Consider the following 14,926-nt stretch of genomic DNA (forward strand, 5'->3'; position numbering starts at 1 on the left):
AAAGAAAACTATCATTTAAACACTATTTAGATAAGGAAAATGTACAAATACATGATGAAGTATTACTCTGCCATATAAAAGGATTTAATTCTGATATCTGAAAAAAAAATTAAAAATGGACAGAACTGGTAATCATTACAATGAACAAAGTAAGGTAGAAATACAAAGACAAATATTACATTTTCTCAGATATGGAAACAAATACATATGAGGTGATACAAATGTGAATAGCATACTATTTGTGTTTAGATAATTAATATTGTTTTCACTGAATTATACCACCAGCATAATACACCCTTCTTTTCTTGTGTTACGATTAGTGTCATGAATACATGATATTAATATCCTGGTTTCAAAGAAAAATAGTATGTATGTGTTCATGTGTAATAGCTACATATGAAATTAATATGACAAAATCTTAAAAATGTTTAAGCCCAAAAACAATTTTAAAAATAAGCATTGAATATAGGTATAGGCATAGTAAAAATTATGTTAACTACAGATAATAGTACATGCACTACAAAAATGACTTTATATAAAAGACATTGAGACTGAGACAGAGACATGGAGATAGACAGCTCTCACCCACAGCTTTGCTCCTCATCTGCCCTCAACAGCCAGGGCTGGGCCGGGCCACAGCTGGGATCGTGGACCTTTAACCCAGGTCTCACACCGGGGTGGGGATTCGGTGCCTGAGTTGTCAGCTGGTACCTTCCTGACCGCACAAGGCAGGGGGCTGCACTCGGAAGGGCAGCCAGGCCTTGAGCTCAGGCATTGCGACAGTGGATGCTAAGGCTCCAAGCAGTGCCGACTGCCGCACCACAAGTTTGCCCAGACGTGGGCATCCGAGCTGCTTAACTGATGCTGAGGCAAAACTTTTCAAAAATAATTTTTCTTTAAAAATTACTTTTATTTGGTTTTAAAGGCAGACAGGAGAGGAAGAGAGAGAGAGGAGAGAGAGAGAAACAGAAAGAAATGGTCAGGTTACGATTGATTGGATTGCCATGTGGACTTGTGATTTGCTATTTCTAGTGGGCCCTGTTATCACCAAGCTTGGTTAATAAAGATTCCTTAATAAACTTTTTAAAAAGGAAGAAAGAAAGAGAGAAACAGAGAAAGAGAAATCTTCTATCCACTGCTTCATGCCCAAATGGCTACAATGGCCAGGCTAATCCAGGTGGAAGTCAGGAGCTCTGTTTCTTCTCCCATGTGGGTGGCAGGGAGACCTTGGGCCATCTTCTGCTGCTTTCCCAGGCTCATTTAGCAGGGAATGGAGGTGGAGCACCTGGACTCAAACTGGCACTGTAATATCGGATGCCAGCATTGAAGGAAGCAGCTTAGCTTGTTGCCACAATACTAGCACCCTAAATGTTTTTTTCCACATCATAGGAGTTTGTAAACACATAAGCCAGCACCAGGAACGCAGAGCTGCACAGAGACTCATGCTGAGTTCATTCATTATCTGAAAGCTTTTCCGTTGGTATCAGTCTTGCAGCGAGCCTAAGTCTAATGAACACTTCTTAGATGTCTGTAGCTCCAGGATGTCTTGCTAATAAACACATGTGGCAAACAGATTCGTGAAGGTTGTAAGGTCTCTAATAGATAGAATTGCAAACAGTTCTTAAACTGTTAAGGGTGTCATATTCACTTTTTTCTTTACAAGCTGGTTGTTTGGCACTTGGAACTCATTTATCAACAACAGCCTGTTGTAAATGATAATTGGTTCCCAGGTTAGCCCATAAACCATAAATCAAATTCAATCCTGTAAGGAAAGAGCAGCAGGGAGACCCTGTGGACACAGCATGTGGGGACAATGCATGCGCAGATCCACAAGCAGCTCAGCAGCACACCGCCTCATCTTGCTAAGCTGCAAGAAGCGGCCTCAAGTGATGGTCTAATTTCATTGGCAACAATTATGACTGAGGACTCAAGTAATTAAAATCATATTATCTTACAGCAATTTGCTTAGAAGGTTGAGCCCCTGGGAGAGAGTCAGTTCTGTTTCAAACCAATCATTCATTTGAGCAGTTGAAAGCTCCTGAGTCTGAGGGATCAACATTCAGGTCTGGGCTCAGGGACGCAAACGCTCTGCAGCGAGGCCATGTGCAGAGCACGAGGGGCTCACCCTGGGTGGGACTGGGGTGGTGCAGGTGTGTGTTCATCTCAGGACAGCACGGATCCCCTTCTCACTCCCACACAGCAAAGGACATGTCTGTCCACCGCATGCAGAGTCAGTTTGCTTGGCATGGAAAGTAGGCAATGATAGATGTTGTTTCCTGGTTCTTTGCAAGGTGACATATTGGTAACAAGATGATCAATCCAAAAGTATTGAAGGAGCAAAAGATAACCTTCACAACTCCCTCCAATCCCATCACTCTAAATTAAAAATCTCTAGTAACCGGATTATATAGGATAGTTGAAGAAGCTCAGAAAACACAGAAATAAAAGACTTGGTGGGAAAAAATTTTGTACTTGTGTATGATATTTACATAAAATGCATCCTCCATGAACTTGAAGACCTTTTGTGCACAGGGACAGGGAGGTGGGAGAGATGTGGAGACAACACAGAGACCGACATTGTTGCTGGCCGCTCCCACTGCTCCTCCAGTGCCGTTGTGTGTTGGTTGTCACTCCACAGGAGCCAGTAAGGAAGAGGCTTTCCCAGGCCACGGCTCTGCCTGGACTCTGCTGTTCTTAAACTATGGCTGTGGCTCTGGGAAATGAATTCATTAGGTCAATAACATGCTGAAATGCACACCAAGACAATGTGTGGAGTCTGACTCTGTGTTGATACTTTACAAATGTATCTCTCAATGCCATTTTTTCCATGAACTTAATTAAAAAAATGTATTTGAGAAAGAGAGAGACATTTCCCAGATACAGGTTCATTCCCCAAATATCTGCAATGGCAGGGGCAGGCCAAAGTGGGCTCTCAATTCACAGAGGAGCAGAAGATCTAAGTACCTGTGCTATCACCGGTCACCTCCCAGGGTGTGCAGATGGGAGCAGAGTGGAGCTGGGATTTGAACCAAGGTACACTGCCTGGGTTGCAACGTCTGTGCAGACTTATCACCACGCCCAACATTCACTGCTAACGATGCTACTGAGAAGAGAATGGGTGACTATGTGACGGGGCTGTCTCATTCTCTTGAACACCAAGGACTCAACCATGTGGCTGGCCCACCCTGCTTCAGGATCTGGTCTGTGACCACGCTGCCGTGGTACTCACAGCTAGGTTATTTAATCATGGTGGCTGGCACAGAGGCTAAGGGACTTACGTGTCACCTGCGCTGATGGCCATCACCTTCTGCAGGCCCCCAGTGTTCAGTAGGTCTCGTGCATTCTGGTAGCTGTTCTGGACAATATTGTTCAGCGTGTAACAGGCAGAGGCTGTAGTCTCAGTGAGCAGCTCAGTGCTGGGGACTGTGTCAGGAATTATGGAAACCAAATCCGGCAGGGTTTCTTTGGCTATAAAATGAAAATGAGAGAGAGCGAGAGAAAAACATTTGATTAAGAAGATTTTTTCCTAATTCCAAGATCCCAGGACATGTTGGGTAAAGGAAGTTTTTGAAAACAGAATTAACATATGAGAAGATGCAATCTCTCACATCAAAGTTTTTAAAACAAGATCTTTTAGAAGGGATGCTTTATGCTTAGTATATTAAAAATCTTTTCAAAACTAAACAGTGTGACATAAACGTCAAGCATGTAAAACATTTTCATGTCCTTGAATTCAGTAATCCTACTGGGAGTAGACTGCAGAATGACTTTAAAATAGAGAAAGCTTACTGTGCAGATCTTTAAGCATTATACTCATACACGCATGAAAAATTATAAAGCCCTCAATAACTCAATAAAAAGAATATAATTAAAGAACAGAAAATAACTACGAATAATTTTACCTTTTCCTAAACAAATTCATGAAGCATATATAACAAGAAAATGTTTATGTTAACACTGTCTGAAAAATCAAGCTAGTAATGTATTATGCAAAAACGGGTACGAGAAACCTAAGAAAAAAATACACTAAAATGCTAATAGGATCTGTTTTTCTTCAACAATATTAATGGTGACCTGAAAAGAATCATAAAAAATTATCTCAACTTCCACTTCAGATCTCCCATGCAGGTGGCGGGGACCCAAGTATTTACGTTATCAACTACTGTTTAATTAGCAAGAAGCTGATATGAGCAGCACAGCTGAACTCAAACTGGAATACATGGTCTTAAAATGCATTCCACCCACCGGCTCAGATGCTCAACTCCTGAATAAGACTTTTAATAGTGCGATATAAAATTAAAGTTGCTATATGACACTGCACTGGAAGGTTATAGCTCAATGTTGCATTATTGAAGCATATTTTATTTAATGTGTAGGCTTAACAAGCTAAGCTTGTTAACATAAATGTGAACTGGGATTCTACAGACTAGTACTCCCACATACATTATTTCAGGTGAACCCTGGGGAAACCCTGTTAGGTGGTGGTCTTTAATTCCACTTGGTTTAGAGCAGTTTAGTGACCAGCCAGGAGTCTGCGAGTAGGATGCAAAGCCATTTCTCCTCTATGACATACGTTAGTCATCAGACTATGTTGCCTTTCTTTAAATTTTGAGAAAATGTAAATCTGAAGTTTACTGGTATAAATTGAAGCAAAACATGATGACTTCATCCAGGTCAGTACATGGAAAGATTTCTAGTCTAGAAATTTTTCATGAGAAACAAGTGTGCACCCATATGCAAGCTGATTATATTTATGGCTATTAAAGCTCTGGCTCAAGATGGGTCCTATGCTTTAAATTCTGTATCCGACATGAAGCCAATTTGGAATGAAAAAGCTTCTGTGTATATTTGTATTTTTTTGAAAGACAAAGAAATGGAGAGAGAGAAAGAGAGGAAGGGGAGAGAAATCAATTTCCGCTTCCACTGATTCACTTCTAAATGCTCCAAGTGCCGGGACCAGAACATGCTGAGAAAGCCATCTGCATCTCCCCTTGGGTGGCAGGGTCCCCACCTGCTGCCTCCCAGGATGTGCGTTAGAACAAACTGCATCTGAAGTGGAGGGATACTTGAACCCAAGCACCAGGATGCTGGATGCTGGCATCCCACACAGCGGCTTAACCTGCTCTGCTGCAGTGCCAAATTCAATTTGGAATTTTTAAATTGCATCTATGTGGCTGAGGCATCTTTCTGCTGAGGCACTTTATTTTTAAAGATTCATTTATTTGAAATGTCGAGGTGTAGTGAGAGAGAGAGAGAGAGAGAGTGAGAGAGTTAGAGACAGACACAGAGAGATCCTTCAGCCGTTGTTCCATCTCCCACTTTGTGGGAGCCTCATTGGAAACGGGGCAGCTGAACACAAACCAGTGTCCATATGGGATGTAGGTGCTACAGATGGCGGCTTTACCCTCTATGCCATAATGCGGTGTCCTCACTGCTGTCCTTAAAATGAGATTTACCCATGGAGCCATCTTACAGAATCCTCTGGGCTTTCGCTATACCCTGCCACCAGTCAGGGGACTGCAGGTGCTGTGTCCAGCAGCGTTTCTGCCCTGGGGTACGCGTCAGTGAGCAGAACAACATTTACCTCTGCAGTGTTTTGAAGATGGCGTTGAATATTACTTGAGAAAAACAAAACAAAACAAAACAACATGAAAGTAGAATATACCTCTATTGAAGCCTGGCAGAAAAGACCACAAACGAGATAATGGTGAGAACACATTCATAACCCTGAGTGCCCAGGGCAAGGTTCCTTTTAGCTTCGCTGAAAAGTTCTAGGCTGTCTTTGTAATGGTCACAAAACCATTGTATGAAACTTCCTGTCACATGAAATGACTTTAAGGGCTGTCATTGTGGCATTGCAGGGAAGAGTCACCACCTGTAGCCTAGCTGCTGCTCTTCCCATCCAGCTCCAACTTCAGGGCCTGGGAAAAGCAGAGGAAGAGAATCAGAGACTCAATTGCTTGGGCCCTGCCGGCCGTGTGGGAAAGCCAGATGGAGTTCCAGGTCCCTGGCAGGTCTATTCATCACCTTTAACTCCTGATTTCCACTTCCTGTTCATCGCTGTACAGAGACTATCATGCAGACAATGAACTGCATTTGGACTTTCGGTTTCTTCTTTTTTTGTTTGTTTTTAAAGATTTATTCATTTTATTACAGCCAGATATACACAGAGGAGGAGAGACAGGAAGATCTTCCGTCCGATGATTCACTCCCCAAGTGAGCCGCAACGGGCCGATGCGCGCCGATCCGAAGCCGGGAACCAGGAACCTCTTCCGGGTCTCCCATGTGGGTGCAGGGTCCCAATGCATTGGGCCGTCCTCAACTGCTTTCCCAGGCCACAAGCAGGGAGCTGGATGGGAAGTGGAGCTGCCGGGATTAGAACCGGCGCCCATATGGGATCCCGGGGCTTTCAAGGCAAGGACTTTAGCCGCTAGGCCACGCCGCCGGGCCCAGTTTCTTCTTTTTTAAAGGTTTATTTTATTTTTATTTGAAGGCAGAGTTACAGAGAGAAGGAGAGACACAGAGAGAGAAATCTTCCATCTGCTGGTTCACTCCCCAGATGGCCACCATGGCTTGAGCTGAGCTGATCTGAAGCCAGGAACTAGGAGCCTCCTCCGGGTCTTCTGTGTGGGTGCAGGGGTCTAAGCACGTGGCTCATCCTCTGCGTTTGCCCAGGCCATATCCAGGGAGTTGGATCAGAAGCAGAGCAGCCAAGACACCAAGCAGCACCCATGTGGGAACAGCCTGCTACGCCATGTCTAAAGAAACCAAAAGAGCGCACACAGACACAGGACTGACTCACCGATCTCATTCTGCAGAGAAGGAATCCGAGACAGGTTTCTCAGCAGGGAGACCGCAGTCTTTTTGACACTTGGGTCGCCAACGTGCAGCATCTTGCGAGTGTGCTGCAGGCCGTTTTCCTTCTGGACCACCGTCTGAGCTACTGACGTCGGCATCTGTTGTGAGAGATGTGCCGGTGAGTGCTACAGCGCAGCATTTGGGGAGTGAACCAACAAATGGAAGGCTCTCTCTCCTTTTCTTTAACTCTTTCAAGTAAATAAATAAATAAAGGGACGGCTCTTTTTTTGTCTTCCTATTCAGTTTTGGCACTTTACATAATTTGGCAAACTCATGTATTTGTACAAAACCCAGTTGTTTCTGAAAGAGATGCGAGGCTTTTGAAGGCAGGAATGTCACTGATTCAACTACCTGTATCCGTACCAGGGACCAAATGGCAAGTCACAAGTCTGGTCCTCCAGAGGCCGATCTGATTGGAGTTCGGCCGACCACCTGCTTTCAGAGTGTCCGAATGCTGAACAGGCCTTGCCTCACAATGCTGGCTCTTCAACAACGGCACCGAGGCCCATGCCTCTGCTTTTGTAGTAGATATTTCATATTACATTTCTACTTGAAGCTACTTAGAGGTCACCACGCCAAACATTTCTATACTTTTTTTTTCCTTTTTTCTATATTTTGAATTTTATGGTACAATTCCACAGGGTCTGGGATTCCCCCTATCCCAATTCCTACCCCCAACTGATTTTCACCATATTATTATACTAGTAAAGCCCTTCCTAAAACTCCTATTACCCTTTTTAGCACTGTTTGGGATATTTATCTTCTGCATTTATCTCATCTAAAAACTGCTTATCTCCCAGCCCCAACTCCCCATTGCCTCTTCCTTCTTATACTTTTCCATTCTAACTTTCATAATGGAGATTTTTAAAAAGTATGTAATTGAGCTGGAGAGTGAGGGGCAGTGTCTCGCACTCCCTGTTCCCTCTCCACATGCCTCCAGGAGCTGGGGCTGGGCCAGGAGCAGGGAACTCAGGGTGCGTCTCCCACATGTGCACCAAGGGCCCATCACTGGAGCCATCACCTGCTGTGCCTTAGCAGAAGCTGAGCAGGGATGAAATCAGGCCCTCTGATACAGAACGACAGAACAGTCATTCTCACACATTTTCAAATGCTGGCATATAGGAGTTCTAGTTGGTAATTCTATTTATTTTCCTTATGTAGCAAGTTTATCTTATTTAAAAAATATTTATTTATTTATCTGAAAGAGTTAAAGAGAGAGAGAGAGAGAGCCTTCCATTTGTTGGTTCACTCCCCAAATGGCTGAGGCCAGAGCTGAGCTGGTCCAAAGCTGGGAACTAGGATCATCTTCCAGGTCTCCCAGGTAGGTGCAGGGGTCCAAACATCGGAGCCATCTTCCCGTTTCCCAGGCCACAGGCAGAATACTGGAGCAGAAGCTGAGCAATGAGGACAGGACATGGCGCCCGTCTGGGATGCCAGTGCTGCAGGCACATGATGAGTTGACTCCACCATGCAAGCCTCATGAGCAAGGTTCAAAGCCCACCCTGCTGAGATTTTCCCACTGTCCTCAATGAATGAGAATAAATGAATGTGCTCTGAACTTTCCCTATGCTGAGTAAACATCATTTGAATGTCCATATTTCATCCAGAGTCACATGTTTTGAATAATTTTTATGTTAATATTAAAGTGCTTTACATTTATATGTAAACAGCCCTAAATAATAGGGTATCATACAGTCTTTTTTTTTTTCAGTCTCTCATTTGTGGGTTGTCTCTTTGCTCTATTATTACTTTTGCTGTATAGAAGCTTTTTAGTTAATTTGTTAATTTTTCTTAATCTTTGTTTTTTTAAAAAAAATTATTTATTTTTCTTGGGAAGTCAGATTTCCAGAGAGAAAGATCTTCCACCTGCTGGTTCACTCCCCAAGTGGCCCCATCAGCCAGAGCTGCGCTGATCCGAAGCCGGGAGCCAGGAGCCTCTCCCGGGTCTCCCACGCAGGTGCAGGGTCCCAAAGCTTTGGGCCGTCCTTGACTGCTTTCCCAGCCACAAGCAGGGAACTGGATGGGAAGTGGAGCTGCCGGGATTAGCACCGGTGCCCATATGGGATCCTGGCACGTTCAAGGTGAGGACTTTAGCCACTGTGCCGGGCCACTTACATTTTTCCATGTACAAAGTTATGTTTTCACAAACAGATAAACCGGCTTCCTCTTTTTCTTATTGGGATCCTCTTTTGTCCCCCACCCCCTTTTTTTGCCTTATTGCTTTTGTTCCTTTCAAATTCCATCTTTCCTTCCTTTCTTGCTCCTTTCTCTTCCCCCTCAATCACTGTCTTTCTTTTTGTTTGAGTTATATTTAGGGCTAGGAAGTCTTCTGTCTGATAAATTCTGTTGCTGAGGCTCTCAAATGCATTTTTACTTGATGTAGTGAATTTTTCATGTTTTTCTAGTCAATGGTTCCTTTCAGAAATTACAAAAATGATGGACTCTATCACACTATGTAAGAATAAAAATGAGAAAAAACAATGATCATAACGGTTGTAATGTAGGACAACTTTAGTGAAAAGCATCTCATAATTTGCAAGGATCGCCCCGTGGGCTGCGGCTCTCCTAAGTCCCAGCCAGGCAGCGCTCTCTCGGCTGAAGTCTGAGGTCGCTATGGTGTTAACCCTCTGGCATGATCAGGACAGCTAGAAAGACGTCTTCCTGGGTGGCCCTTTTTGGAACAAAACTTAAAAAGGATTTTTCCCAGAATGAGAAATTTCTGCCCCCATTTTCCTTCTTGAAAATCAGAGTTACATGTTGGGGTCCGTGCAGTGGATGTGGGAGACACGAGGGTGTGAGGACATTGTTCCATTGTAGGCAGGGCCACAAGGAACTTCCCGCTGAGGCAGGGCCCAGCGGATGTCTACAGTCACCTGAATGCAGCTCCACCTTCCTTTGCATGGATACCGGACCACCCTGCGGAAGAATTCTAATCTGCCCAGGCATTTTTGCTATTGTGAGTCTGGCTTTTTACACAATGTGAACTTGGAGGTTAATGTCAATGATAATGTCTTACAAAAAGGCCTTCTATTATTCCTACTGTTTTGGCTGTCGCCATTGACCTTATGCTAATCAAGGGACTTATATTTAGGGTTCCATTCTTTCCTTAATCTTTAGGTTCTCCTTTTCTTTGTGTACAAGATTAGGTTGTAGGATAAGAATTGTAGCAGGAATTTCTATTGTTTTTGGATAAAGCAGATGGCATGGTTGTCCTTAGAAACACCCACTTGACCATGACGTGGAAAGTCTGAGCCAGAGTTTGACTGATTCTGTATAAATAAAGCGGACAGCTTTACTGCGTCGTCCACTATCATCAAGGAATTCTGGTGGTCCGTCTCTTTCTTTCTTTGCGCCGACTCCACGCACACTTTGCGAGTTCTGAACCTCGGCTGGAGCTGGACTCCAGCAGTTACAGAGAGAGCAAGACAGGTATTTCTGTTCATGCACAAGCGTGTTTCGCAGAAAAACAGAGAGATGAAGATCTGAACATAGTCTTAATCACATGGTCAGTGTTTCAGACTGAGGACAAGCTTCTGTGTGAACACAGTTATCAGAGAACGGCTTCTGAGGTAAAGAATAACTAATCACCTTGTTCGCTTCAGGCCTGCTCTTCTCTGTGATGACGGATAGCTGGCAACTGGCTTTATAATGAACTATTTAGCAGTGCACTCAAATCATTTTATGATCAAAGCAAAGAATATAAGCTTAGTTAAACGAATTAAATATTTAGAGAATTCCTGAATATGTGTAAAGTGCATAGGAGAAGAAATAAGCTTTCAGTATGTTGTATATTTTACTTTACTGCTCTGAAGTGACTACATCTGGAAAGAGAATCAGCTTTTCATTTTGTAATTAGATTTCTAGGACACAAAGGCGCAGATGTCCCTCCCAACCCCACACTGCCAGCAGGCATCTGTTGTTTTTGCCTGCCTAGCATTTATTCCTCCTTCTTTTCCTAACTCCACTCCGATTTTTCCATTAGGAAGCCATTCTTTTGCCTTTTCAGTCCATGTGGGGTACATGACAGGGACCCTGCGCTGCTAAGATGCAGGCTCCTGAAGTCCACAGGCGGGTGTGTGGCCCGGATCTGGTCAGTGAGGACACCACAGCCTCTCAGCCACCGGCCATGGTTCCGAACGGACCAGCGAGCCAGAGCAGACACATTCTCTGAGTTGTTTACACTGCAGTTGGGAACATCGTCTTGTTTTTCCTTGTGGGGATGGTGGGCTGGCAGAATACCAGCCTCAAATAATTCCTGGCTGTCTTTGTTACAATATGGGCAGTGCTGTTTGGGAACGAAATTAACAGAGCAAATGAAGATGCAGCATGCTTGTAACGCCCAGGGCACCTAAGTCTAGTTGTGACAGACACCCTGCTCCACAGTTTCAGTTCCAAGGGCCAAAAATGCCTCTCTTTTTTTGCTTGAACCGCTGGAGTAGGATTCTGAAATGTGTACTGAGTGATGCTGAACAGCACAGGTATCTCCAAGTCTTGTGTCTACAGTAAGGCTTGGCTTTCTTCAGCAAAGCTGAAGGCCCTGGAAAGCTGGACCATTCTCTGGCAACTGCTAAGAACTGTCCTGGGAAGTGAGAAAGCTCTTGCTGTTGGTTCATGCTTATGCTTCACTTCTGAACCTAACAGGGATGTGTGTGTACTGTGGGTTTTTTTTTAGGTAGAAGAATGGGCATAATTACCGGTCCACTTCCTGCTGTGAGGTTCTGGAGAGCTCCCAGAGAGGCTTCCTGCGTGAAGTTCCGGACACTCTTGGCAATCAAAGACAGATACATCCTAATCACGATGGAGTGCCACAGCCACTCCACACCCTTGGGGTTGCTCTTCTCCTCTGGCATCGGCATGTCCTGGTAGTGCTAACCACACACAAGAGAATCCACGATTAATGTACTTCCAGGAGGGTCTACAATCCACACTCAAACCAAGAGACCAAAACATGATCTGAAAAGACTAATAATTTGTCCCCAAAGTTCTTGAAGAAAAAACTTAACAAGCTCCTTAGCTTTCAGCCCATCATGATCATTTCTTTCTAACATCATCCTACCTTAAACTGTTCATTTCATAACGTGAGAGAATTCTGAGGACTAAGCACAGATAGTTCTAGAATGGTTTTCAGGCTGCTTCTAAGCTAAATGCTAAATTAGTCTCCACCACTCCTAAGATAAGCAAACAGCCCTGTCCTGGACAGGTTGTCCAGGACAGCACCAGACTTCTAAATTTACCAGCTGTTCTCCAAGTTCACAAATATGATATTCAGAGGAGTAAAGGGTCACATTCTTTCAAATCCCAAATATGTATTCTTCCCTGTGATGAGGTTTGCCTTCAGCGTGGCTGACATTTGCTTTTAGAATGCTCAAAATCAACCATTAAGCTGCTCTGGGCATTAAAACAATGCATGTACTATTGGCCATGTTGCATTAAGCTTATTTTCTAACCTAAAGGACAAATAGACTTTAATAGCTAACAACGCAATCATGCAGCCAGATTGCCTGGGACTGGATGCCATCCCTTCCAGTTATTTGTTGAAACGTTATAGGAAACTTAATTAACCTTTCAGTACTCATTTCCTCATGGGTACATGGTGGCGTTAATAATATACAACTCAAAGGGTTGATGTAAAGACTCAAAGAACTTAAACTAATGCCCACCCACTAAATACTCAGAAATGCATGCACATATACTTATGCAGCATACACTCTCTCTCTCTCTCTCTCTCTCTCACACACACACACACACACACACACACACACACTTTCTCTGTCTCCCAATGTACCTCTTTTACTTTCCTGCTTCGGCTGCCAAAACACCCAACACTTTTGTTGTTGTCAGTCTGGATAGTTCGGTTTTGAATGTAGACATTCTGGGAATACTTCTCCGGGAGCTCTGCCTCCAACTGGTAGGAGAGGTTATGAAGAATGCACACGCAGTTCTCTGTGGCCTGAGAAAACAGAACACGAATACTAAGCACATACAATTAGATTCTCTTGTGCAAGCAGAGCATCGTGGCAGTGGCCTGGCCAGATGTGACGGCCGCAACTGCTCTGGCCGTGGGGTCCTGGGGGAAGTGGAAGATGACAGCTTGAAAGGCTAAGGTTCCCTGATGAGCAGTCAGGACAATGCTCAAAAGTTCAGGCTGAATTTCTAGTTATAGTTTGGACACAAAACTTACTAGTAGCAATGCTGAGTTGGAGAATCGGAGGAGATAATGTTGACAGGGGCCCCTGGGGAGGCTACCGCAATCTACTCAGTAGAGAAGAGGCAAAAATGAGGACAAAAGTTATAGCATAGGACTTTTCTGAGCCAGGGTATGTGTGATCTGCTGTCAGTGGAGGTCAGAAGGGAGGGATGGGATGTATCCACACGCTTGTCTTCTTTTCGTGGGATGATGACCATGAGTAAAGATTACACAGGGTAAGCAAGTATGAGGAGATGAAGGAAGAGACAAATTCAAGTTCATGGTGTAACACAGAGCATATGGGTTTCTTTTCAATTTTCTCATAGAAAAATTACACAGGTTTGCTGGGCTTAAAAAAAAAAAACCCTAAAATAATGAGGCTGGATAGATTTCAGTTTTCCTGGAGCTGGATGGGAAATCTTAGGATTGGCAAGTGAGTCTGTGAATAAATCCAAACCTAAGCAGCTACTTTAGAAATATTCTGAAATGTCCTGCTAGGACAAAAAGAGATAACTCAACATGTGAGATACTTAGTCTTGAATTACCTTGTCATCTGGCTGGTAATCCGCAATGGTTCCTCTGACGTAGTGGACCAAGGAGTCGATGAGCCCATCACACCTTCTCATCACTTTCCTCCCATCAGAGCCAGCTGAGCTCATGTTTCTATCAAGAAAAACAGATTAATAAAACCACTTCTGAGGTCATGTATCACACGGCTCTTAGTTGAGAGCTTTAACTGATGCTCAGTGCTGGTGTGTGGCGGCTGGTAAATCTGTGAAAGCGTCTCAGGGTCAGTAGAGTACCAATGCCTAGTGGTTGTCAAAGCCGGACACAACTTCCAAACATCGCCAAACAACACATGGCCATGTCTGCTTCACTCCAAGTACCAAGGGAAGGGCACTCTTCAGGCTTTATGCCGCTCTCTGGAGGGTAGAGAGAACCAAGTGTTCTCCACTAAAAGAACGAACAGTGCATTGGAAATCACAATGCACTGGATATCCAGGTCTCGATTCGCTTCATGTCTTGGTGTTTAAAAGATGTATTTATTTATTTGAAAGTCAGGGGCCAGCATTGTGGTACAATGGATAAAGCAGTCACCTGCAATGCAGGCATCTCATACTGCCACTGGTTCAAGACTAGCTAGGCCACTTCTGATCCAGCTCCTTGCTAATGTAACTGGGAAAGCTGAAGATGGCCCAAATGCTTGGCACCCTACAATCATATGGGAGACCCCAAATAAGCTCCGGGCTTCTCGCTTTGGCCAGGTCCACCACAGGTTCTTGGAGCCATCTAGAAAGTGAACCAGAAGATGTATTTATTTATTTATTTGAAAGGGTAAGAGAGAGGGAGAAGAATCTTTCCATACACAAGCCCCAATAACAAAATCATTAAAAAAAAAAAAATCACAGTTGCACAAAGAAGTTCTGTATCTGCTTGTTCACTCCCCAAGTAAGCACCACAGGGCTGATTCAGGTAGAAGTCAAATACTTCATGTACTAATTATAAAAGAACTTAAAGGTGTGATGATTCCTCATTTGTAACAAGTATGTTAGATTGTATCATTTTGGGGCTTGTAGATTTAACTATAAACTGTTACAAATATAAATCAAATGCTGTATAGTATGACTTTATAATGAAAATGGCAGAGAGGGGCCAGGAAAAAAAAAAGCAATTTTCTAGTGTTTAAGACCTAATTAAAAAGCATAACTAATGGAGTGGGCATTTTCTAGCAGTCAAACTGATACCAGTTGGGCCGCCCAAACCCCCTATTTGTGGAGTACCTGGGAGTCTCTGCTCTGTTTTGCCCATGGCTGTGGGTATCTGGTGGCTCAGTCAGTGGATGAAAGCTCTCTGTTTTTCTCTCTCTGCTCCTCAAATAGA

At 43.8% G+C, this 14,926-nt stretch overlaps 1 protein-coding gene across 1 annotated transcript in view; it reads right to left on the reverse strand.

Moving 5' to 3' along the window:
* Positions 1-14,926, reverse strand: part of PKP2 (plakophilin 2) — a 72,408-nt gene that overhangs the window by 2,246 nt on the left and 55,236 nt on the right. The window contains exons 7-11 of the mRNA XM_058655772.1: positions 13,591-13,708; positions 12,644-12,808; positions 11,553-11,726; positions 6,803-6,956; positions 3,279-3,468 (exon numbers count right to left, since the gene is read on the reverse strand). Of these exons, the coding sequence (XP_058511755.1) occupies positions 3,279-3,468; positions 6,803-6,956; positions 11,553-11,726; positions 12,644-12,808; positions 13,591-13,708 (801 nt within the window). The remainder of the gene's footprint in view (positions 1-3,278; positions 3,469-6,802; positions 6,957-11,552; positions 11,727-12,643; positions 12,809-13,590; positions 13,709-14,926) is intronic.

Source organism: Ochotona princeps, chromosome 27, assembly GCF_030435755.1.
Source record: "Ochotona princeps isolate mOchPri1 chromosome 27, mOchPri1.hap1, whole genome shotgun sequence".
Taxonomy (NCBI): Eukaryota; Metazoa; Chordata; class Mammalia; order Lagomorpha; family Ochotonidae; genus Ochotona; species Ochotona princeps.